This window comes from Aethalodelphis obliquidens, unplaced genomic scaffold, assembly GCF_003676395.1.
Source record: "Aethalodelphis obliquidens isolate GAN/ISIS:26980383/991018 unplaced genomic scaffold, ASM367639v1 scaffold49, whole genome shotgun sequence".
In the NCBI taxonomy this organism is placed as follows: Eukaryota; Metazoa; Chordata; class Mammalia; order Artiodactyla; family Delphinidae; genus Aethalodelphis; species Aethalodelphis obliquidens.
In genome coordinates this window covers 12,540,963-12,567,007 of record NW_020837993.1, presented here as the reverse complement: position 1 = coordinate 12,567,007, position 26,045 = coordinate 12,540,963, and the positions used below count along the sequence as shown (strand labels likewise).

General features: G+C 49.9%; 1 protein-coding gene across 2 annotated transcripts in view; it reads right to left on the bottom strand.

Moving 5' to 3' along the window:
* ALDH1A3 (aldehyde dehydrogenase 1 family member A3) overlaps nucleotides 1-25,600 on the bottom strand; it is a 36,479-nt gene extending 10,879 nt beyond the window's left edge. Inside the window, exons 1-9 of one of the 2 annotated variants that reach the window (XM_027083234.1) lie at nucleotides 24,871-25,579; nucleotides 19,219-19,323; nucleotides 16,939-17,079; nucleotides 12,138-12,267; nucleotides 11,753-11,814; nucleotides 9,524-9,652; nucleotides 7,805-7,918; nucleotides 5,255-5,357; nucleotides 3,487-3,671 (exon numbers count right to left, since the gene is read on the bottom strand). In XM_027083234.1, coding sequence (XP_026939035.1) covers nucleotides 3,487-3,671; nucleotides 5,255-5,357; nucleotides 7,805-7,918; nucleotides 9,524-9,652; nucleotides 11,753-11,814; nucleotides 12,138-12,267; nucleotides 16,939-17,079; nucleotides 19,219-19,323; nucleotides 24,871-24,969 — 1,068 coding nt within the window. In that variant the 5' untranslated portion in view covers nucleotides 24,970-25,579. Of the gene's footprint in view, nucleotides 1-3,486; nucleotides 3,672-5,254; nucleotides 5,358-7,253; nucleotides 7,458-7,804; nucleotides 7,919-9,523; nucleotides 9,653-11,752; nucleotides 11,815-12,137; nucleotides 12,268-16,938; nucleotides 17,080-19,218; nucleotides 19,324-24,870 lie in introns of those variants that run through there. The other variant, XM_027083235.1, reaches the window with a different exon arrangement.
* Between the last annotated feature and the right edge of the window lie 445 nt (nucleotides 25,601-26,045).

Below are 26,045 nucleotides of genomic sequence, written 5' to 3'. Positions count from 1 at the left end.
ATACCTCACACTCTGTACCAAGACAGATTCCAGGTAGATCAAAGACTTAATCACAAAAGATGAAGTAATAAAAAGTTTTCAAATTCTCTCATGTGGGAGAATGCCTCCATAAGTTTGGAGTGCTGATGGCCTTTCTATGGCTTGAAATCCAGAAGCCAAAAGAAAAGATTAATAAATTTGAGAACGTAAAAAAAAAAAGAAGGCAAAAACAGCATAAGCAAAGTCAAAGGGCAAAACAACAAACTGGAAAAAATTGACAAGTCATATCATAGAAATAGCGCTAGTATGTAAAGAATTCTCTCTAGTATGTAAAGAATTCTTAGAAGTGACAAAAAAATGATCAGCAGTACAAGAGAAAAATATGCAAAGCACTTGCACAGTTGATAGAAAAGTAAATACAAATGGCCTTTAAACATGATAAGATGTTCTACCTTACTCATTATAAGAGATATATATACATTAAAAACAAATGAGATATCATTTTTAACTATCAGATGGGCAAAACTCCATACATATTCTGTTAGTAAGGCTGGAGAAACAGGCAAGCTCATACAAGGTTGGCAGGAACGTAAGTAAGTTGGTTCATGTTTTTGGAAGGTAATTTGGCAATGCTTGTAGAAATCATAAATGTGCTCTCACTCAGCAGTCCCACTTGGGCAATCCCTCCTGTGGATTTCCTTGTGTATGTGTGGAATGACATACTCTGTGGCACCGTGCGTGACCGCACACACCCACATACTCATCAGTACATGTTACTTGAATTCTGTTGGATTCATACAGTGGAAGTCTATGTACATATAAAAAAGAACAAGGCAGGTTCCCATGGTTTGGTATGATATGGAAAGCTCTTCATGTTTCTTGTTAGGGGACAAAAATCAAGGTGCAAAACAGTACTGTGTATAGATATTTTGAGTAAAAACAAGGGAAACCAGAATTCATATTACATTCTTGTATACATACTCAGTTTTGCTTGTATATACAGAAATTCTGGAGAATTTTCTTCTAAGAACTAAGAACACAGGATACCCATGGATGGAAGGGTAAAAACCATGCCTATGAAGGAAACTTTTTCACTACTGACCTTTATATGTCTTTTGGGTTTTGACCGTGTGTTAAGTACTGCCACCTAAAAAGTAACTCAAACTGCAGCATATCTCATAATATCTCAAGGTTCCCTCAACTTCTCTCTGGGAAGTCTTAACCAAGTCTTGGGTTAAAAGTGCCAGGATTGCTCTCTCCTCCTCCTTGGAGACCAAGAGGCTTGTGGGGCTTCATCAAACTACAGACCCTCAGCGGCCACTGACCATGTTCTGCCTCCAAGACTGTCTGTCCTGAAGAAAGCGGAGGGCCCCATGGAAACTCTACCGTCCAGACTCAACTCTTCCTGGCAAGTCCGTGTGAATGTGTTGTTTAAATCTAATAATCCTCCATGAATGTCAGCTGGTGCCTCACAGTGCGAGAGAAGAACCTGCTGGGAAGTGAAGGCTGCACCAGGGCACAGCACCAAAGACGGAGAAACAGGGTCCTGCAGACGGCCAAGGCTGTGAGTGGCTCTGCCGGAGAGGAGAGGACAGAGAGGATGCAGGACCCCGCCCCCCACCAGGTGGCCTGTGTGAGTCTGTGCATATCTTTGCTCAGTTGCCAAACAAACCTGAATAATTCTGGAGTGTTCTGGCTGCCTGCAGTGGACACCTATCTGGTCAGCTAGCTGTTTTACAGGCATGAGACAGACAGAACTATTTAGACAGCTGTAAATCCTCTTGGAGTAAAGCCTTATTAATGTAGATGAAAAAGCACTTTGGCAGAAAAAAAAACCCCAACAACATCCTAAAATAATATGCTGAGGTTAGATGGCTTAAGTGAGTTTTCAAAAGGACTTTCAGCAGCAGCATCAAAAGCACTGATGAAATCAACACCACTGTGCTGTTTTGGAAGAGATTTCTATATCTGGCTTCAAAAGTCAAGCCTGAAGCCTTGGAAAGAGACTTATGAATAATGATGGGGTAAAAGGGATTCCTTAGAATGGGATCAGCTCACATATTTCCCACGGATTCTGGGTTAGCTTTACAATCACAGCAGATTTGATAATGACTTGTGGCCATGTCTGTATTCATACCTGAAATCCAACCAAGGCCGATGGACAACTTTGTGTCACTGGCTGCTGGGTTTGGGGTTGAGGCCTGACAGGATGCGGAGTGCTGGCCACAAGTGGAGATGTTTCTCTCCACCAGGGTCACGTGGCTCCAGAGCCACAGAGCATGTGGGATGGGGCAAGGCAGGGGTGGGCACTATAGCCAGAAACACACCTTTTCCACATGGCCCTCCCCTATCCCCAGCCAAGATGGTTAAGCAAGACCTAACTGATGTGGCTTGAAGTCATGCACAGACATTTGCTGCCACTTAGATCAGGGGGCCTGCCATTTAATGCCCCCCCTTAAAAAATAAAAACGTATTAAGTGCCTTGAAATGTTCATAATATTCATCAATTACACTATTTTCCAGATGAGGAAACTGAGGTTTGGAAGGAGCTTGTGGCTTTCACAAAATCACAGAGCCAAACTTGCCCTCAGATCCATGGCTTCCCGTGGAAACACGTGGTGCCAACGCAGTGGGTAAGTAGCCAGCTCCCGGAACAGACACAAATTGGGTGAGTCCTGACATGTGATTTGAAATTTCCTGGCTGGAGCAGGACTTTGGCTACAAGCAAAGTAGGCTGCTGTTGAACTCCATTTTAATAATGCATGGGATGGTCAGGCTGCCCTCTTTTAAATATTTATCCATCTGCCGCACTGCATACTTAGTAAGAAAGTGATACAGGACCTGCCCTCTTAAAGAGGTTATTAAACCTCGTGGTTATGATCATTTTCATCCTGTCGTTAGCTTCAAAAACCAGGTCTCCAGAGATGTGTTCCTACTGCCTGGAGATGTATCCCCATCCTCCGAGCCCTTTCCAGTGGGATTCTTTGGTTTCTGATGGTCACTTTGTCCTATAATGCACATGAGCTCAAGGGCCTCCAGGCTGAGGCCTCTGGCTCCAGCTGCTGCCTCCACCTGTACTCTGCTGCATTTTAGCCAGGGTTACAACTCGCTTCTGCAGGGAGCCCAGCCAGGCAAGACAGCCTCTGCCTGAGGCTCTCTCCTGGGGACCCTGGTGGCTCAGAGAAGGGTTGGTCCTTTGGCTGGAGGGTGCAGTCACATGGACTTATGAACCGGGAATGCCTCCCTTCCACCAAGGCCTAGAGCTCAGCATTATCTGCTGCAAAGAGCAGAGCTCTGTGTGTACACCCCCATTTCATAACACTACCAAGACCTGATGGGAGTGAACTGTTGATCAGCGTCTGAACAAAAGCCTCAAGTGGCTGGGCAAGTGAGTAAGGGAGTCCCCTGGAGTCACAGAGCACCAGAGCTGTACAGGGCCAGGGCCAGAGGCCTGCCTGGTTCAGCCCCCAGACGTGCACCTCAAGATCTGATACGTCAGTAGGTTACCTGGGGCCCCTGTTCGGTCCTGATGTCGAAGGGGTCTCCAATGGGCCGTTTCTTGGCGAACTCCACGCTCCGCCTGACAAACTCATCATAGACCTGCTCCTCCACAAATACCCTGGAGGCGGCCGTGCAGCACTGGCCTTGGTTGAAGAACACTCCCTGATGGGCGCACTCCACTGCCAAGTCCACTGGAGAGAGGGGGCGGCGAGGGAAGAGGAAGCGATTAAGTTGTTAAGGCCGGACTGGCGACAGCTGCAACTCTAATTGCCCACATGAGAAAACAGGCCCCGGGATGGCTACGTTTCAGAAATTAATTTTGCTCAGCACTTCCCAAACAGAGAGCATGGGAAAGGGGATTTTTCGATCCATGGAGTTTGGGGTTAAATAGGTCCCCTGACTGCAGGACTTAGTGTCTTTACTGCACTAATGAGCACAGAGACTTGTCACATCCTCACTTCACTTGCCCATGACCTCACTTGCTCACATGACCCTTATCAAACCAACCCTCAGACAGGAGTCCTGTGTTTCAGCTGTAGTTTTCCTCATTGGGAGGGAAAGAGGGTGAGCTGAGGGGGTGAGCAGAAGGGGCACCCAGATATGGAGGCACAAGAATGCAAAACAGGAGTCCGGCTCTTTGGAACTCCAAATGTGGGTCACAGTGGGGCAATACCCAGTACTGTTCCGTGTGGCTCCAGAGACCACTAGCAACACTGATGAGGCTTCCATCAGGGAGCACCAAACCAGGCAAAAATGAGCAGTCCACCTTCACACCCAGCCTCCCTTTCTTTCCTTGGGGCTTGTTTCCTCACCCAGTCCTCTCCCATTGAAAGCCAGCTTCAAGGAGTAGAACTGAAACCAGTTATTTACACCTTGGCGAGAAATTGTGCTAGGATCATTTTTCTCAGGGATATTTGCAATTCCAAACTTATCTGAGTGTGGAGTGGAAGGCTTTGTACTCCATGAAAGGAATTCCTGGCACCAGTGGGCAGGTGGGGGAGGCTGTTCTTTAAGGCAAAGGTGTTTTAGTGTACTTGGGAAGTCACACCAAAAATCTGGCAGCGGACCATGTCAGCAGGTCGATGAATGTCTGATGTGGCCCTTCCTTCCCTCTTCTGGACATGACAACCAAGAAGAGTGTCTATTTTAATATTATGTCATGAGACACAAACTGCCCCCAAGCTGCTGGGCAGGGTGGCTTTCCCAGGGAAGAGGTAGTGAAGGGAGAGACAGCACCTAGGCCAGCAGGATATCTTTAAGGGTCACCTGCCACTGGCCTCTGTTTTGTCAGATCTGAGACAAAGAAGGAAGAAATATCTCAAGTCTTCGAGAGCCTGAAAGCATCATAGGAAGTACCGACTTGGAGGGTAGAATGATGAATGCTTGTGGGGGGAGCACATGCCCTTCTCCTCCTCCTCTTGGCCTTCCCCCTCTCCCCCGACACAGGGGGCTCTGGAGAAGAACCCCAGTCCACTTGTCACGGCCCCAGCTCTGCAAGGACGGGGAAGGCAAACTCATGAAGGGCAGAAACAGGCGGCCTCTCTGGCTACCACAGGAAACATGTCCTCCTCCAACGCAGCTTTCTACCAGCAGTAAAGCTGGCGTTTGGATCTCCATCTGCCTATTATTTATGGAGGGATAACCCGAGGTGGAGAAACATCCCCATTGTGTGTGTGCTTGTCTTTCTCAATTGGTTCTGATTTGGGCAAGGAAGTGGGGAGAGATTTACGGGTCCCATAAAGCCCCAGCAATGCCCGGAAGGAGAGGGACTCACGGTCGGCATCAGCACACACGATGCAGGGGTTTTTCCCACCAAGCTCCAGTGTCACCCTCTTCAGGTTGCTATGGGAGGCGGCTTCTTTAACCAGCTTTCCAACCTTCAGGATAAAAACCAGACCACATTAAGCCTCGGACACAGCTGGATGTGGCCCACACATTCTGGACAAGCCTGGAGGCATGAGTGTGGCATGGCCTGGGCTGCGGCCTCCCTACCCAGGCACCCTGGGCCTTGATGCTGCCCCCTCACTCCCCTGGCCTCTCCCAGCATTTCCTCTCGGATCAGACATGGCTGGAATCCCGGATCTGAGTTGCTCCACGTACTGGGGTGGACGGAGAGCCTTTGAAGGCTCAGTGACTTGCCCACGGCCACACAGCTGGCTAGTGGTGGAGCTGGCTGTTACCTGTCCTGGTGCCTGTCCCTCCCAGCATCAGGCTGGTCCAGCTCAAGGGACCAAGGGGAGGTCGGTCTGTGTGGTCCTTTGGTATAATCTGAGGGAACCTCTGAGAATTAGGGAAATAGGGGAGTTAACCTTTAGGATGGGAAACACACCCTAAGACTGAGGGCCCCCAGCGGGTAGGGAGAGAATTGCTTTCCTATGAAGTAACGGGAGGACCACTCAACAAACTGTGATGTCCAACCTCCCGCATGTACCTACCATCCCCTGCACTGCTAGAGGTGGGCTTGGCCCAGCACACAGCAGTGACTTGTCTTGGGCCGGGTGCCACCAACTTCTGAGTTGGGAGACTCTTAGAGACCAGTGTGCACACAGGGGCCTAGTGCCGTATAGCCAGCAGGAGGCAGAGCTAGGCTCTTTCAGGGCTGAGGCTATTTCCTCAAAACTAAGGTGAGAGTGCATTTTTTTTTAATGTTTTTTTTTTTTTTTGATGTGGACCATTTTTAAAGTCTTTATTGAATTTGTTACAATATTGCTTCTGTTTTATATTTTGGTTTTTTGGCTGCGAGGCACGTGGGATCTTAGCCCCCTGACCAGGGATCAAACCCGCCCCCCCTGCAGTGGAAGGTGAAGTCTTAACCACTGGACTGCCAGGGAAGTCCCCGAGAGTGCATTTTAAAACTCGGCCAGCTCCTGGGTGATGGCCTGAAGGAGGTGTGGATGGCCTGATCCAGGTGATAAGGACTGTCTCCAGGGAGAGTACCTGAAGCAAACCAGCCTGCTGTGGGCCTGCGATCTCTTGTGAGGCTGAGGCACAGCTGGGGGCCTCGGTGGGAAGCACCCCTCTTAGGGAGATGCCTGTCAGTTGAGCAATCCATGGGGTCATAGAAGCCACCTTCTTGTGCAGGAGGCTGGCTGCCTGGTGACAGCCCCACCCGGCTGGACCCATGGGTAGCCCTGCAGTCGCCTAGAGAGAGAAGCTGGGCAAGGGCAGGGGCAGGGGCAGTGATGCTTCTGCTGTTGGGTGAGAAGACTGGGAAGACATAGGAGCCGCTGGGGGGCAGGACCCTCTCTGCCCCTCCGTCCCCCTCAGTCCCCTGTCTTCCAGCTATTGTCCAGCAGCCATAGGATTGGGTCTTGGGCCTCTGGCTGGACTAAACTAGGAGGGAGATGGGAGCACTTACTGCTGGGGAAATTTTATCCATTTATTTTTTTAAGTACAGAAGAAGTACTTTCTCATTAGAAATAATTCCCACATATAGATGTGTGTAAATTAAAGGGGAAAGTTTTTATCTTCCCTCACTCTGTTAATGCCCCAGGACCTGCCCCAGAGGAGGCCACAGTAAGAATTTTTGGGGGGAGTCCTTCCAGGTAATTTCTATTTCTCTACACACACCCTTTTACTAATGGTATATACATATATATAGTATATACTTTCTTACAGTTTACTTTTTTTTTCTGGTACGCGGGTCTCTCACTGTTGTGGCCTCTCCCGTTGTGGAGCACAGGCTCCGGACACGCAGGCTCAGCGGCCATGGCTCACGGGCCCAGCCACTCTGCGGCATGTGGGATCTTCCCGGACCAGGGCACGAACCTGTGTCCCCTGCATCGGCAGGTGGACTCTCAACCACTGCACCACCAGGGAAGCCCTACAATTTACTTTTTTTTTGTGCTTCAGCAATAGATCATGGACAGCTTTCCTTATTGTAATGGCTGTAAAACGTCATATAGGATGGATACAATATACTTGGAAGTATGTCCTTGAATGCTCATGAGAATAGTAGTTGCTTCAAAATGGAATTTCTGAAACAAAAGTTTACACTTTCAAATGTACGATCAATACTACAATATTGCCAGTCACCTTAGGCTTATTTTTTAACCTTGATTATGCTGTTTATCCTATGGATATTTCAATTTTTATTTTATCTTATCTATGAATATTTTCTTCTGAGGCTTCTGAGTAAATGAATTAGATATTTATTTAGTTTGGAAACTGGACCAGTAACTTTTTTTTTTAACTGATTGTTAAAAAAAAGTACTATTTTTTTTTAGCACAAATATGTACTAAAATGGGGTCATCATAGTTTAGCCTCTAAACAGAGAATTCTCAGCGACAGCCACTGTCCCCCATAGTCGGCGAGGAGGGTTACCTCTGTGGACCCAGTGAAGGCTATCTTGTTGATCTGAGGGTGAGAAGAAATTGCTGCTCCCACCGTGGGCCCAAATCCTGGCACGATGTTCACCACGCCCGGAGGGAATCCCACCTGGGAGGAAATTGAGATGGTGTTCAGAAGAGGAGGTTGGGTGAGGTCCCTGAGCAGAGCAGCACCCTCACCTGGAAGCTTGGGCCCGGTTCCTATCGCCACCCCAAGACCAGACCCAGTCAGCCAGTGTGCGGGTGGGGCCAAGGCAAGGCACACACCCTCCTTCTGGGCGGCCCTGCCTACCCCAAAGGGCTTCTGAGCAAAACGGCAGTGGCCATTTCATAGCAGAGCACCATTCTGTGTGTGTGTGTGTGTGTGTGTGTGTGTGTGTGTGTCTGCATGGGTCTGTCTCTGTGTGTGTGTCTGCATGGGTCTGTCTCTGTGTGTGTCTATGTTTGTGTCTATATGGGTCTGTCTCTGTGTGTCTGTGTGTGTGTGTGTTTGTCTGTGTGTTGGGGGGAGAAGGGACACCTTGGTCACAGTCCCCAACTCGGAGGTACCTGCAAAATACCCTTCCTGGGCTTCAGCTTTCATTTTTAAAATCTGCCCCATTAATGTTCCAAATGGCAATATGGTCTCACTCCCTCAGAATCCCTGCTGTTGAACCTGGGTCACGCCGAGAGCCAGCACATCCTGAAGGTAGGGAGCGACTTTTCTTTCACATTCATGCTTGGTGCTCCTCATATGCTGGGTCCTCTTTATTAACCAAGAGCACCACAAATGAACAGGTGGGGGATGCTGAACCACTGGGGCATGCTGAACCCCTGGGGGATGCCAGTGTCTTCATTAAAACACATTATTTTAGTAAGGCAAGATTTTACAACATCGTGCTTGAGTCTTTAGTTTTCCTAAACGCTTTTTGAAACAGTTGTGACTTTAGAATCTGTAAGTCTGATTACTACGATGTCATAAGGTCCTACATCACGGGTCAAAGGAAAGTGGGAAATTGGTCAATTATTGGCTCTGCAGCCTTACATCTAAGTAATAAAGGTCTTGCTTTCCTGTCGTATTAGCCCAGCTGAGAAGTGGAATGAATGGATCTTACTTCCTATCCCTCTTTTCTTCGAGTTTCTTTTTAAAACTCTTTGCAACATACGAGTTGGGGACAAAATGACTGAAACACATTGCCAGGTGTGTCTGGAAGGAGGTGTCCCTTTGGGCTGTCCATTTCCTTACGCGGTGGCTGCCACGAAGAGGACGGTCACCCGAGAGCAGAGCATTGGTGAGGAGGCTCAGGGCTCAGCAGTAGCCCCTCCAGGGGGAGCTGGCGAGATCACCCACCCACAAGAAGAATGGACCATTTTGTACACCACATGTGCAGGGCCCAAAGAACCTGCCTCCCAAGTAACCCTCCTGTAAATTCTCTAGACAAAATATTTGGTCATAAACCATGGGTTTGAGCTCATAATAAGAGTAAATCATTCTCATTAGGATCAGTGGGAGGAATGGAGTCTCTTCTATCTCAGTGACCGCAAGCAGGAGAGGGAATGAGCGGCTGCCAAGTGAAACCCAGGAGGCATTCCCTTCCCACTCGGCCAGGAGCCGGCCGGCGCTGGCAAGCACAGCACAGCTCCATGGGGCAGACTCATCTTGTGACGGTGGCCTGGTTCCTGGGAGTGGCAATGTAATTGAGGACACAGAATATTTTCTCTTTGGATATCTTACCTCTTTGATCAAAGAGCCGAGATAGAGGGCCGTGAGGGGAGTCTGCTCCGCTGGCTTCACGACCACAGTGTTCCCACAGCAGAGAGCGGGTGCCAGCTTCCACACCAGCATCAGCAGAGGGAAGTTCCACTGCAGCAGAACACAGAGTGGTTGGGGGGCCCAGATCCACTACTACACTGTCCTGGAGGCCCTGCGATGCCTCCATGGAGCACTTGCTTTGCATGGTTTAGATTTGGGGTATAGGAGGTAACGTAGGAGTATGCGATGATCAGAACTGCATTCCTGCCTGGCGCCTCCTAAACTGCATTCTGGGAGATGCTAATAGGTGGTCACTGCAAAGAGGATTCTGCTATAGGTGTACTACCTTCTCCTCTTGGAGGTTTACAATGCCATCAGCATGTTAACATCTCCGAAAAGTCCCACAGAAATTAGCCCCGCCTCTCCTAAATGCAAACGCCACAGGATCTCTTTCTCTCTTTACAGAACACATACTAACCCCCACCGAATGGGTGTTTGGTGAAATACACCTTGGGAAATGCTTTCTTGTCATCCTTTCACCCCAGAGGCAGGGATATCGAAATTGCTGTGACATCAGGCCTGACAAGCACTCTCGCCCACTGAGTGTCCACTGTGTGCCAGGTGCGGTTCCAAAATCTGAACTCATTTGATCCCCACACACCTGCGTTGGGCAGTCATATTACCGCTCCTGTTGACAGAAGAGGAAACTGAGGCACGGAGGAACTGTGCCTCAGACGAAGGCCAGGATTCATGCCTAGGCTTGTTTCCTCCACTACACAGCTTGCCTAAGTAACATCTTTGATGAGACGAGATGAAACCGAGCATCTCCAAGAGCGCAGTTAGCTTGATTCTAGCCGTGCCTCACCTCCGACCCCCCAAACAGTCCGTTTGGCTCCTTATACTCCAGTGACGTCCCCCCTGCAGGGCTGACCAATGGCTAGCTGGATTTCTCCCCCCAGCTCTGTCTGGAATTCCTACAACTAGACAACAAATATAACATCCCATTTCCCAGGGGCCTGTGTGGTTGGCTAATGACAGCAGGTATTGTCTTAGGGTTCCCCCAATAGTGATCGGGATCCCCTCTTCTTCTGGATCCCCACTCCTTAGCACATAAATGCCATCAGTTCTCCTCACCTACAAGCAAATCTGCATCTTCTCCTGGCCTCTGCCTCTTCTAGCAGCTCCCTTCTCTCTCACTGCAGCTTCTGGAAGGGCCATCCCCACGTGCCCAGCTCCCTTTCCATTAGCCCCAACTCCCCCGATGCCTCTCTTGGGAAGCACATCTAACAGCTGTGTTTCTGTCTTTTTGAATTCCTACATAGGAGATGACCCCACTGACTACAGTCTCTTTCTGGAAATGTATTACGTCCCTGGGAGGCCCCTGACTCTGGCTGCTCAGACTTCTCCATGGGATTCCCTGGTGGTCTGTGGGATTGGCCCCAGGCCCTCTTCTTTTCTCACTCTACACCCATCTTTAGGTGATCCCTCCCAACTTGATAGGCAAGAGCACATTTGGCCTGACTATTTCCCGGCTCTCAAGACTGGTGGCTGAAGGACACGTCTGCTTGGCCCCTGCAGAGCCCTTCTCCAACCCTCTTCACACTGCCGCCCGCCTCCCCCGCTGGTGCAGTGGCCTGGTGTTTCCTCCAATAGATGGCAGCATCATAGCATCCCCAGCGCCTGCCAGACTCTCCACGGCCCAGTGAATAAAGTCCTGGGCCCTGGGAAGCAAGGCATACTGGATGCTGAGCCAGCACCACCTGCTGGCTGCTCTTCCTCTTCCTCACTTTGTCCCCACCTAAGCTCTGACCTCACCAGCTATCTTTACTGCCCTACAAGTAGTCCAGACACTTCCACACCCTCACTCAGGCCATTCCTACTGCTCAGAAACCCCTTTTTCCTGTTGAACAACTCCTTCTTATCCTCAAGGCCCAGCTGAGAGACCACTGCCCGAGGGGAGCTGGCCATCCCTGACCCCTTTGGTTTGAATCCATGTGTCTCCTGTTGCACTCCTGGAATCAGCCCCTTGAGAGCAGGCATGGGGTCTGATCCATCTTGATGACCCTCAAGCACCAAGCTCCATGCCACAGAGCAAATGCTCAATTAATACCAGTGCAATCGAATCAAAACCCACTAGAAATTGGTTCCAAAGGCCACAGGGGAATGGGGTGGGATCTATACAGATCTATCTAGAGAAGTTGCCATACTTACAGGAGTGATGGCCCCACACACACCTATGGGCTCGTGCCTGGTGAAACACACAACATTGTCATCTGGAAAAGAGATTAACAGAGAACGTGCTCGCATGAAACTAGGTTAAGGATCTTAAGGAGTAAAAAGACAAGAAAGAAACCCAGAAGCCCACCAAGTGTCAGCTCTAAGTCCTATCTCTTCCATAATGCAGCGATTTTTAACTCAATTTCAAAAGTAAAATTCCTTAGAGGAAGGATTGACACAGTGCCATTTCCTTTTTGGGTGTGGGAAGGATGCTCTGGGGAAAAGACCCGGGGGTGCTCTGAAGAGGCTAGCTAGAGGAGTGAGAAGACAGAACCCCTAAGAGACCCCGGACGAGGCTGAGAGTCCTGAGTTGGCTCACCTGTGGGGATGGTCCTGCCCTGTATTTTGTCTGCCCACCCTGCAAAGTATCGAAGGGTTTTGATACAGCCCTCCAGGTCGATGAAAAAGGCGTGAAGGAACGGCTTCCCTGTGTCCATCGTTTCCAGGGTCTGCAATAATAAGACAAAATATTTTTAAGACACAGTTTTCCTTTTAACCGTCAGGTTGTTAAAGACAGGGCAGGGAGAGAGAGCAGAGTCCTAGAACATTGCTCTCAGTACCTCACAGCCATGGGACTCATCAGAAAGCAAGATACCTCATTTAAGATAAGACCTGTCCCAGGCTGTCAAGGACTGCTTTTCTTTCAAAACACCTCAGCCTGGAGGGTTGGCCAGAGCACAGGCACGGGTCCCCATGAAGGACAGAGGGTACAAGGCTGGTTTGGAGCCTCGCTGGGAAGGAATACGCCTCAGTGTTGGTCTTCTGTCATCTGTCTGGAGTGTTGTTGCCCCAGCAGTGGGACCTGGACACATGGGTTTGTGCGCTCCGGGGAGCTCTCAGAAGGTTCAAGGACTTGAGGGGGTGGCTGGGGAGGGGCCGGCTCCTCTAACAAAAGAGAAAGGGGGACGCAGGTTCCTTCTTCTTGGCCCTGCTGACCAGCACAGCTGTGGAAAGAGTGACGGAGCCCAGAGGGGTCGTGCCACCAGCACAAAGATGCACTCCAAGCTCCTCCCGCACTGGGCTGCCAGCCGGATGCGCTGCGTGGTGGGAAGGGAGCAGACTGGCCTTTGGTGGTGAGGGGCGACTCCTCAGGCGAGCGCACAGCCACTCAATGGCAGGGATTCTTTTCTGTTTCCAGCTGGGCTGAAGAGAACCCCTTTGTCCCTCAGACAAGCGGCCCCAGTTGAGCCCAGCACTGAAACCTCCCGTCATCCATGGCTGCAGGAAGTGGCCACCCTGACACATAGCCCCGGGCAGGATTCTCATTTTAGAGTCACTGGGCTGAGAGAATGATTTACAAAGGAAGAGAGGCCTCTCCGTGTGCACTCGCATATGCCTCATTTCCGAGATGGATGGCTCTGCTCCCACTTCAAGGTGCAGACACAGGGGCTAACAGAGCCCAGAAACTCATCTGTGTTATCCAGAGGGTAGGCGGCATGGCTGGCACTGAATCTGGGGCATCTGACTTTCAGTAAGGGCAGTGACTGCTTTTTAGGCTGCTGCCCCTGTACATTTGCATCTGGAAAGGATGTAGGATGGCCGCATGAATGGCTGGGGCTACTCTATCTTTGCTTCAGGAATGAACCAAGAATTCTCTGAACAGGAGGCAACCACTTTCCTAGTTGAGTGGCCTTGGCAAGTCCCTGAATCTCTCCCTACCTCAGTTTCCTCATCTGCAAAACAACAACAATAACAGTAATGGCACCTACCTCATAAAGCACTAACAGCACTGTCCTATACATAAAGCACTAACAGCACTGTCCACTGCTCAAATGATGATAATTAACAGCTCTGACTATTGTTGTCATTTTCCCTTTTAGGGCCAGACAGGTGCTCCACAATCCTCAGCTGGGGACAGCAAGGAGACAGGGCTGTGTGTTGCTAGAGATGACAGGGTTGGTCTGGGTCTCCGGTGTGTCTCACCCCTGGCAGATGCTGCTCAGGGACCGAGTCAGGACAGTGTGACAGCCAGTACACTGTACCTTTGGCTCCTAGTGATTTACATGCTAAGCTGGAACTTGCATTTTCCCAGGGGAAACCCAACAATTGCAAATAATGCCAAAATTCTCCAGGGCCCAGCTGTTCCATACAGCATCCACATGTCTGTCAGTGGAACGGGGAGTTTACTCTTGGCCCTTTTCTGGGATGGGAGAGAAAGGCAGGAGACTGGGACAGAGCTTTGTGGGGACGTGCGAGGCCTGGAGCTACTGCCCACATCCAGCCCTGGCTTACCCTCTCTGGCTGGATAAACTAGGACAGATTACCTAAACTCTCTGGGCCTCAGCATTCTCCAAATAGGATAATAAATACTACAGGTCAAGTGCCCACAATAAGCCTGGTACCTGATGAGCATTCAACAAGCATTGACTGTTTTTTATTATTAACTTAGTCACGTTTGTTTACTGGAATGACAACAGGAATTTGCCAGGTTGGTGTTATGGAATTTGTCCAAGCAAAACTGGGTCACAACAGGTTTAGAAAGGAAGTTCTTTAAAAAAATAAAAATCAAAAAAGATTCGCAGGTGAGTACACAGGCCTGAATCTGAGAGATCAAGTGTTAGCTACTCATTGGGACTTCTACACAATTATTGTGTCTGGACCATGTGGGAACCACAGCTGCTTCTAAGTTTATTTCTTTTAACATTTTAGGAGAAAAATATGCCTTTTGAAAAATTAACACATGGTAACCCTCAGATACTAAAGAATGAAGGAAAAGTGCTGTGGGACATGCCTCAGATGCCCCAGTGCCAAGGCTTAAATGAGGGGCTCAGAAGTGGGGCTCTGCTTGAGAAGACAGCAAACAGGGACAGCCCCTATTTCGAGGCTCCCAAGATGAGCGCCCGAAGTGCCAGAGTCTGGGTGCAGGTGCTTTAGTGAGGGAAGAGAGCTGAGGCTGCTGGATCTGCCACATGGTCTCCAAACACTGAACACAAAGTAACTGCCCAGCTCTGTCAAAGCCACCAAACTGGCAAGAGAACATGATGGAAAGCGGCACTTTGTGCGGGAGAATGCAGGAAAACCCCATCAAGGGTGTGCTTTCCCGTGATGTGGTCTGGGTTTTAAAAACTGTATTTGCCAGTCATTCTCTTGTCCCTTTCACAATGTGGCGAAGAACTGGAACTTATTTCTTGTGGGCAGTGAGGTCAGATGGCAGAGGGGACTTGCTCTATGTGCTTTAACACCAGTCTTGCCAGGACAGCCAGGAGGGCTGAAGGTAAAGGTGGCCTTGAAGCCACTGCTCCCCAAGATGATACTGACACTTGAGGACAGGGTGGGGAGGGTGCCCAGGCACATCCTCTCCCGCCTGCTATTAGTCCTCACGGACATTGCAGACCGATGAGCTCATGCTGGGTGAAAACAGAAATGTTTTTGAAGAAGCCAGTTTGGCAGCTTGAGAGTTGAGACTGGCTTTCATTGCAGGAAGAAACCAGAGGCTCTACGGAGAGAGACGCTGACCCTGGGAGGGAGCTCTTCTCACCCGGGTTCAGGCTGGCCAGCTGGGGAGGGCGGAAGGAAGGTGCAGTTCTCTCTGTGTGGATGCACCCTCAGGGCAACGCACCCCAGAGGAGCACCCGAAATGTAGTTTCTCCACCCTCCACCCCAAGACACACACTCAGGGTCAAGAGCAATTTCAGAGTCCTAGCTGGCACTGACTGACCTCCATGCAGGTGTCCACTTGACTACTCATTCCCAGCATCAGATCAAGAAAGGAAAAAACCATTTTTCCAAATCAGAGACCAAAAAGGAGATTTCCTTTCCTACCAGCTGGGCCTCCAGGTCTGGGGCAAGTTTTACACAGGAGTCTGAGCCATATGAGGGCTGTGTGTGCAGGCTGCAAAGGACCTCAAGGCACAAGGAGGCCCCAAGATTTCCTCTAATCAAGCACCCACCGCAAGACCAAAAGAAGGTCTGAGGATCTCGTTCAATTCTGTACTTACAACTCCTAAATGTCTTCATAGCCCATCTCATGAGAGCAGGCCAACCTCATGCAGTGGGATGAATAAAGATCCCCGTTTTGCAGCTGGGGAACTAAGGTGCTAGAAATTTGCTGGCCAGGAGAACAAGTAGCTGAGGTTAGAACCTGGGTCTTCAGATAGCATTATATATATATATATATTTTTTTTTTTTTGCGGTACGTGGGCCTCTCACTGTTGTGGCCTCTCCCGTTGCAGAGCACACGCTCCGGATGCACAGGCTCAGCGGCCATGGCTCACGGGCCTAGCCGCTTCGCGGCATGTGGGATCTTCCCCGACCGGTGCACGAACCCGTGTCCCCTGCATCAGCAGGCGGACTTTCAACCACTGCGCCACCAGGGAAGCCTGAGATAGCATTACTAATAATAGCTATCATCTATTTAGTGCTTACTGCATGACAGGGACTGCTAAGGATTTTAAATGGATCGTTCTCACAAGACTCAGATATCATTATTTGTGATATTGTCCATGAAGAAACATATGCTCAGGGAGGTTAAGCAACTTGTCCAAAGTCACACAGCTAGTAAGTGGCAGAGCTGGGGTTTGAACCTAGGTCTTTCATACTCTGAGGTTTCCTATAGCTAGGTTATCCTGCCCTCACCATCACTCCACACACACTCACCACTGCCCATTTCAGGGGTGAAATAGGGGTGATTTTTAAGCTATATGGGGACACTTTTTCTATGTCAAGTGGTAGCATTTATTTTAATAAGTATTAGAAAAAATACACCACCACATTAAACCTGTAATTTCATGGATACTGTCACTTAGGATGAGGTTAAATTTCACTTTAAAAGGGAGTTCACGTAAGAAAACAAGTTAAGTTCATAACTGTGCAGGTGGGTCCAGGATACAGCCCAGCCCAGCCTAGCTGTCTGTGAACATCTCAAGTCTGGGAACCACTAATGGAGCTGAACTTCCTCCAGGCCAAGAAGATGAGCTGCAAGGGACAAAAGTCCGACTTCAAAACAAAAAGTATGCGTCCAATAGCATAGATGCCTGCCTATGGCCGGAAAGCCACACCTCAAAGGACCAAAACACCGCCACACAAAACAACACCCTAGGTCCTTTCTCCCACACTCTGAGGGGGGTGGGCCCTCGGGGAGGCTGGCTGGCCCCACGCCTCCCCTGTGTGCATGTACTCACGGCCAGGACGGCGCGGTCCCTCTCCATGAGATCCGCCAGTTGGTGCAGCAGCCGGCCGCGGCTTAGGGCATCCAGCCGGCGCCACGGCGAGCCTCTCTGGAAGGCGGCTTGTGCAGCCTCCACGGCCTTGTCTACGTCGAGCTGCACGGCCGAAACAATAGAGAGAGTGTGTCACCTTTTGCTGAGGGCTCAGCTGTCAGAGAACAGCAGAGTCTCCGCCCGCTGCAGAGGAAGGAGGGGCGGCAGGCGGCTCAGAGCAAAAGCTAGGTTTCCAATCACTTTAATGGCTGGGGGCTTTCAAGTGTTTTTTTCCTTCTTTATATCTTAAGTCTTTCAAGTTTTCTACAATGGCCAAAGATTAACTTTCCTTCTGATTATGCAAAGCATTTAAAATAGTCATAAAACCACTGACCTTAATTATTTTTCTTGGTGACCAAAGTAGGAAAAGATCATCTACTTGCTATCTCAGTGTGGATACAAACACACTCCCACAGCTCACCAATTAGGTGGGAAATGTCTGTCTTGGCATTTTACTCCAGCTGAGGACTGCAGTCCAATAGCAAGAACGGGGGTACGAGTCCTCCTCTGGATCTCAGAACTGACCACACTGAAAAAGTCCCTAGATGGGGAGGATCAGGGACTTTTTCTCCCTTTAGCCTCACTTCACCTACACTCTGAGGGCAGAACTGTGATGATTTTATAGAAAAAGAACTGGATCATCTATGCACTGATAGAAGAATTACAATCAAAACTTCTTCTTTACTGGGAAAGAATGAGAGCTGTTTAGAGTAATGACACCCATTCTTTTTAAATTTTTATTTATTGTTATTTTTTTGGCCATGCCACGAGGCATGCAGGATCTTAGTTCCCCAACCAGGAATCAGACCCAGCTTCCCTGCAGTGGAAGCGCCTAGTCCTAACCACTGGACAGTCAGGGAATTCCCTGACACCCATTCTTATGTTCAGGAAAATGGGGTTTGAGGCTCTGGTTGCTGATGGGCAGGGGCTCACCCCCCAGGTCCCTCTGAGCCTCTCTTCCTTAGGGAGGTGCAGCCAGCAGTGGACACCTGGCACCAGTCAAGAGGGACACTCCACCAAGATTCTGTGTCTCCAAAGTGGGCTTGGAGGTGAGCAGAAGCTTTGGCAAGGGAGATATTAGGTCTTTGAATTCCTTGTCCCAGGCTCTGGGGTGGAGGCCAGGACCTCTCCAGATGCAGGAACAGGGCAGCCTCTGTCTTCTGGTGCTTGGAACAGTCACTGGGACCATGGGACGAGCCAGAGCCAGGGGCAGGGATCTTACTCTCCTCCCTGATACCTGTATACTGCACCTGGGAGTCCTGCTCTGCATCATGCTCCACCCCTACACCTTCACATCTTCACACGAGCTCCTCAGTGCTAGTATCTTTGTAAACAGAGCTTAGCATGGGGCGCTGCACATGGGAGGGTATGTATAGGTGGAAACACTCTGCATTGCATACCTATCACAAAACCATCACTAGTAGGATCAAATTCAAGCCTATTTTACACATGTGTCATTCATCCTGTTCACATTCAACATTACCTACACACTTAAGAACATCAGATGAGTACTCTAGTGGTTGAGGAGAGGGTTACGTTTCCCTTCGCTCCTTACAAAAGCAGTACCTTCAACCCTTCCCCCAATGATACACATTCAAAAGATACTTTATGGTTTGAAATGTATCAAGGACACCTCCAGAAGTCCCTTAGCTTTATATATAATAATATATATAATATATAATGTATACATATAATATAGCTTATAAAATATACCCTGCACTATCAAATACGGTTATAGACTATAGCTTTACAAGATAATTTAAGTTTCTGGTAGAAAAGAAATCTGGCAGTTGCATGACATTATTACTTCTGCATGACTTAGCAAGTCGTTCTTCCTTCAAGTCTTTTTTTTTTTTAAAGTGTCTCCTGCCAGAATGCTGCATTTGGTGAAACACAACAGCCGGAAATGCTTTCTGGAAAGATTATTTAATGCCACCAGTATCAAACAGTTGATAAAAACCTTTCCTTAAGCCACGTGAAAAGGATAGCTGAGGTCATCCTCGTAGATGGAGAAACATCTATCAAAGGAGAGTGACTCTGCAGCACATCGTCCCTAATTGATCCCATTCTGGGCCAAGTGTCTGAGAAGCAGCTCGCTTAGGTCCAACCTCAGTGTGGGCCAGTTCTGCCTTATAACTCAGCTGAAGCGTTTCCTTTTCCTCTAGTGATCTGTAATTGAATTACTGGAGGGGGGGCACCCACCTTATCTCCTTCTTCCACTTCACATATTTTCTCTAGAGTTGAAGGGTTATATGTGGCAAACTTTTTTCCACTCTTGGATTCGTTCCATTCATTGTTGATGAATATCTAACCAGGAAAGGAAGTTGTAATGCATTAGGCTTAAATCAAAATCATATAATTCCAACATACTGAGGACCTTAGGTAACGTCTTTTCCTTCTGTCCCTCCAACCTACCTGTCTGCCTTTTTTATAGGTAGGACCTGGAAGGGGGATGGAGCCACATGCCCAACCGGGAGCACACTCAGAATTAGAATCCAAGTCTCCTGACTTTTAATACATTTTCAGAGAACTACATTTTGTCACAATAAAACTAATTTAGAATTTTTTTCTAAAATATTCTCTCGGCTTCCCTGGTGGCGCAGTGGTTGAGAGTCCGCCTGCCGATGCGGGAGACACGGGTTCGTGCCCCGGTCCGGGAAGATCCCACGTGCTGCGGAGTGGCTGAGCCTGTGAGCCATGGCCGCTGGGCCTGCGCGTCCGGAGCCTGTGCTCCGCAGCGGGAGAGGCCAAAACGGTGAGAGGCCCGCGTACCGCAAAAAAAAAGTAAAATATTCTCTCTCTTTTTTTTTTTTCCGGTACGCGGGCCTCTCACTGTTGTGGCCTCTCCCGTTGCGGAGCACAGGCTCCGGACGTGCCGGCTGAGCGGCCATGGCTCACGGGGCCCAGCTGCTCCGCGGCACGTGGGATCTTCCCGAACCGGGGCACGAATCCGTGTCCCCTGCATCGTTAGGCGGACTCTCAACCACTGTGCCACCAGGGAAGCTCTCTCTCTCTTTTTTTAAACAATAAGATGGATTCACAGAGAAATAGCAGGGTTAGTTACATAAAGGGTATAAGTTGAATTTTACACACTCAGCAAGTTCAGGGGAAGATTAAACATGCATATATATATGTGTGTGTGTGTGTGTGTGTGTGTATATATATATATATATATATATATATATATACACACACATATATATATGTGTATATATATATGGTGCCAAGAAATCCACCTGTCCCTGAAGAGTATGTCAGCAGTGAGCACTACCTTCTCCCTCTTTCCTGCTGCAAGCCCCAGCCAGATCACCAAGGAACTGGCATTATACAAGGATCTTACTATAACCCTTTAGCCCTCATTAATGCACATCAGCCCCCCTCCCCCATTCCCTTTAAAATGTCTATTTTCATGTTGGGCTTAATAAAAGCCAGTATTGGAATACAAAGATAAATATCTGTGTTAGGAAATGTTCTGGTTATATTAACATATGTAGCAAATAACGGCTTATATCCAGAACCAAAGAATTAACTCACAAAAATCACTTAGTTCAGAGACTCAGTTATCTAGAACACAGCCGAGAATAGAGACATTAAAAAGAAAAAGACATCATGAGCAAACTAAAAAGAATTCACAAGTCCATGCACTGAAATGTGTGTACTATTTACTCTTAGTTTACCCTAAGTTCTAACTGCCTTAAAAAAGCATTAAAAGAGCCGGCTTTTGGGAAAGAACTAGGAACAGAGGTAACAGATAATACATAAAACATGTTCTGACAGAATGGAGGTCCTGGCTACCCAGTGAGAGGACAGGCAATCTCCTGCTGTACCAGCTTGGGACACCTTTGTCATCAGAGCCCATCGTGGCATCAGAGAGACCCCAGTCGCAAACATGACTGATATGCTTTAGAAGCATTTCCATCAAGTAAAATGCCATCAATAATTTCTAAGTACAGAATTAGCTCATCAGATTCCATCTCTATATCTATATGCATATGTTTATATGCACATCTCTATACGCATTTATTCTATCTCTATATCTATATGCATATCTTTGAGTCATTTAAAGGGAGGATTGCATCACTACAAGGATTAATTTCAATGACTGTGAATTTCATTCATTCGGAATACTTGACTCCCCAGTGAGGATGGATTAGAGGGGAGCCAACTCATCCAGTGTGCAACCTGACTATGTTCTCTGTCCTGGGCTGTCCTGTAAAAAATCCTAAGCTCACAGGGAAGGAAGCCCGCTCTGGGAAGCCACTGGTGCACTGTTTTGATAACTCTCCCTGGAAAGCAGGGAAATTTGACTGCAGTGGGGACAATGCACAGAAGGCCAGCTCTGGCTGGGCAGGTGGGCAGAGGGCCCCTGCCTCCCTGTGTGGGGTCCAGAGCTGAGAGTGACCCTCGACCGTGGGATGTGCCCATCTGACTTCTGGAAGCTCAGTGCCTTCAACGTGAGGCCAGGCCCCCAGGGAAGCGCGCGGAAAAGGCCAGGCTACAATTACAGGTTTATTCTTCCAGCTGAAACCAAATCCAAGAGTTCACTTTTGCCATCCAGCAAGCAATCACTCGGTAACAGTGAGAAATTAATAAGTAGAGAAGAGGAGTTAAGTTAGCGTGGGGAGGAAAGTGCAGCCAGGAAGAGAGGCCCATTTGTCGGAAGATGAAATTTCGTGGGTTAGATAATAGAGACTGTCAGTGAAAACTGCTGATTCTAGGACCTTCCTGGTATCAATTCCAAGGAGGAGGGAAAATGAGAAGGTGGTAGAAGAGAATATAAATAAGGGGATAAAAACAGATTGCAATGATCAGATGTCTGTTATACTTCATCTCCAAGCATGCTCCTCCAAAAAAAAAAAAAAAATTACTTGGTCGTTCATGACATTGATCCATAGTCCTTTCTAACCAGCAACTTAAAAAAAATTCAGACGGCTCAACTCTACTCATATTTTCCCATCACAATGTTTCTAATTTAGCAAAAATTTTTTCTTTATACTACATTAGTAAGTAATTTTGTAAGTGGTTTCTACTGTTGCTTTTTCTCTCCAATAAAAGAAAACAAAAACACAAATGAGGAAGGGGTAAGTGTGGCCTACCAATTATGCTGGCTGTATTGTTTTGAACCCCAAAACAGGAAAATGGGTCTAGAAAAAAACTGTTCCCCTTGACTTGTGAATTGGTATGAAACAAAACTTATAGAGGAATAAAATTATGTTACATTGAGTGGATGGGACTCACATTTTGAAGGAATGGAATGGTATACCATCCAAACTGAGCTGGAAAACCACAGCTATTGTCAAGATACGGATGCCCCAGAAGAGGCGAAGGTGGTGGTCACACAAGTGAGTTCTGCTGACGCCACTTACAGAAGCTTCCATTGGACCTCAGCTATACTCAAAAGGAGCATATTTTCCGAAAAGGAAATCTGAGTGAATTTTATTTTTCATTAAAGAGATCATAAAAACCAGTGTTTTAATGAGCCAGAAAATCTTAAAAAAGAATTTCTGCTACTGGAAGGAAAAGAAGGGGCCCTATGAAGTGAAAGGGGCTGCTACCCTCTGAGACCTATGTGGGGGTTTTGGGGGGGACCCCCCCTCACCAAAATCACAGAGCAGAGCCCAGTGTTAAAACACGAGAACAAAGGAATTTCGTCCTTCTGGAGTCTGGACTTACCCTGGGAAATGGTCCCCCAAGGCTGGGGCTCAGACCCACCATTTCCAGCTTGTCCTCCATTAACAAGAAGCACCATGAGTCAGGTTTGAAAAATAACAGACTGTTACTGCTCACACACTCCACAGCCAGGGGGCCTCGGGGGCCTCGGGGGGCCTCGGGGGGCCTCGATACTGTAGTTCTGTTTCTCCCGCTTCTTTCCTCAGCCCTGTGGGCTGCCTCTGCAGCCAGGGGCTCCCTAAGCATTGCTTGCCTGGGCTCCCCACCCTCAGTCACAACCACACAGGCTGCCCCAACCCCACAACTGCTAGGAGGAGGCCTCTGTAGAGATGGGCCTGGAGCAAGGACAGAGAGACAGAGGCCTTGCCCTCCAGATGAAAGGAAGGTACAGCAGCCTACTGTCAGGCTGCCGCAGTCATCATTGCCTAGGAGCCACTAAGGATCCTGGCTCTCCAGCCCCCTCCATCTCATGCCCTTCCCTCAGCCTTAGTCACAACCCGTTCTGTTCCACTAAGAAGAGGGGGCAACCAGCAGGACAACAAACACCGGTCACTCTGTGAATGTGCTAAAATCCACCTCTCTACTTAAAGGCTGCATTTACACTTGTGAAGGGGCAGAAAGAACTGCAGACAGAGAGGTAACTTTCCATATGTGGCTCCATTGCTCTGATAGCACTAAAAAAATGTAAAAAGGAATAGGAAAATAATATATGTATTTTCTGGTTTCTATACTGTTTTTTAAAATCCAATAAAACAAAACGCTACTACCACCACCAACAGGTGACCACCACGAGTGATAGGGGCTAAAAAAATTTAGGTACTATTTTCACTGTTCCCAGAATATGAGTTGGAATTTGCACTTTGAAGCTGATACTACTTAGGAAATTACATTAAAAATAATCTCCATCGAAGTGTCTCTGTTGGTTACAGAGCCCTCTGGAAACAGTTAATTTTAATGTCATGTGATCAGAGGTCCAGTCGACAATAAGCGCCAAGAGATCAAAATCTGAAGGCCACACATAGTGGCCCACAACTTTCTCTGCTTGATTAAAACTATTTGAGAGACATAATTGCTACTTGTGAAAGTAAAATTGATGGAGGAATTTTCTAAGTGCTATGTCAGCTGGAGTTGGGGGCAATGGATAAGATGCAAAAATAAAAGGAGACAAACTTGGGCAAAATGAAGCCAACTGTGGCTCTTGGCCTGCACCCCTGAAGTGCCCCCAGAGCCAGCCCAACGGCCTCCAAACAGCCTCGGGGTGTCTTCCCACCGGAGGGGACACGCTCCCTGCTGGCAACAGAGCTCCCAGCCCTGCTCAGCCCGGGCTCCAGGCCTCGCCATCTTCCTTTCTGCCCTAGGCAGGTGTTCTCACCGCCTTGCCGGTGCTCCAGCCTCCTAGCCCACAGTGCAAAAAGGACAGCGAGCCTCGGGACTCCGCGGCGCAATGGGGCCCTGCCACCCGCGGTTTCCCAGGCCCAGATCTGAGACCATGATCTGCCAAGACCAAGGTCTCTGGGCTCCGGGACAGTCTCATCAGTGAGCACCTTCCTACTAGCCCTCGTTCTACTGGTAAGCTGGTAAGAGCTAAGCACAGGAGGTGCCCAACTTCTCTCCGCTTGCTCCCGCTGACGTTTCCGGACACTTCCCGAGGCAGCCTGACCTCTCAGGTCGGCTCTTGGTGTTTGCAGGGACCCTCTGACCTTCTCGAAGCTCGACCCCTTCAGCCCCGGAAACTACGCCGCAGGGTCTGCGGGAAGACCACCGCGCCCAAGTCACGGCGCACCACCGCTCGCCTTCAAAGCGGGCCCTGCAGGGGCACGTCGGGGCCGCACCGGGCTTCAGCCTGGCACTGCGCGGCCGCTGCAGAGCCTCCCTCGCCCGGTTTTCGCGCCCGAGAGCCCGTCTGGGGGTGCGAATCTTGGAGTCCCTTTTGGGGTGCGCGGTGGACTCCCGCCCGGCATGCCCAGTGCTGAACGCTGCTTCGGGAGGGCTCGGCTGAGCGGAGAGGCTCGAGTCACAGGAGCGCCGGGCGAATTCAGCTGAGGGCGCGCCGCCCCAGCTTCCCGCACTCTCGGAGCGGAGCAGCGGGGCTCCTGGCCTGCTGACCCCTGGTCCCCGCCACCGTGGCCGGGCAGCCCAGCGCGGAGCCAGGCGGCCGTCGGGTGGGACGCGAGCCCGTCTCACCTTGGTGAACTTGACCTCCAGGTTGCGCACGGGGCGCGGCAGGGTGGGAGACTTCCTATCCGGCTGCCCGTTCTCCACGGCCCCGTTGGTGGTGGCCATGGCTCCTCCACGCTCCCGGGTCCGAAGCGCCCGAGTCTTCAGCGCCTGCTCCGGCCTGGGCGGTGCGCAGCCTACTCGCGGGGTGACAGCTCCGCGCCGCTTTATGGAGCGCCCCACGCCTCCCGCCCGAGGGGGCTGTCTAATTGGCTGCAGGACTAGAGGAAGGGAGGGCTGGCGGGAGGGGAGGGGGCCGGCCCGCCTCACCCCACCCCGCCCGCCGCCCCTGCGGGATCCCGGCCACCCCTCGCCCGGCCACCGCGCCGCGCGCTCCCCGCCCGGGAGGCTGCCCTTGGAGGAGCTCCCGAAACGCCGCCGGGCCCCGGAAGTCCCAGGACTCGGGCAGCGGGCCGGGGCAGGAATCGGGGGCGCGGGGCTGCTGCGCTGGCTGGCAAGTCCGCCCGCGGCACCTGCCGCCCCCGGCCCGCTGACGCTCCGTGCACTCGCCCAACTTCGGTCCGCGCCCCGCGCTCCGGGAAGGCGCGCCCTCCCGCCCGCCCGCTGAGGGCCTTGCGCCGCGTCCGGGGTCGGGGACCCCGCGGGGAGGCCCCGCGTCGCTGCCCACGTGCCTCGGCCTAGAGTCCAGACGCCGGGGCCGGGCTTGCAGGACCGACGTCCGCCGCGCCCCATTCGGCCCGTGCCGGGACTGCGGGCAAGCGGGCGTGGAATCTCCCCCGGCCCTGGGCGTCACACGCCGAGGGGCAGAAGGCTAAGGAAAAGCCTTTGGCCCTTCCTTCCCCGTGCTGTGGCGTCCCAGCGCGGCCAGGCCCCTGACCTTCACAGGCTCACAGCGGGGCTCCAGCCCGAGGCCCTGGGATGCAATTGTTCTGATTTTTTTTTTTAAGGCATACATTATACCTTATTTTTTTAAAAAATAATAAACAAAAGAGAAAGCACGTGAGATCTTTGCAGCTTTAAGTGTTGAAGCGCTTATCGCGTAGGTTGCTCAACTTGCCAAGGAAGCACGTCCAGCTCCTCTCAAACGTTACACCAAAGCCAGGAACTTGCTCCAGGTCCTATCTGAGACATGGAAGCGGCTTCTCATGTATGTTATCCCTCAGGTTTCTGGAACGATGATG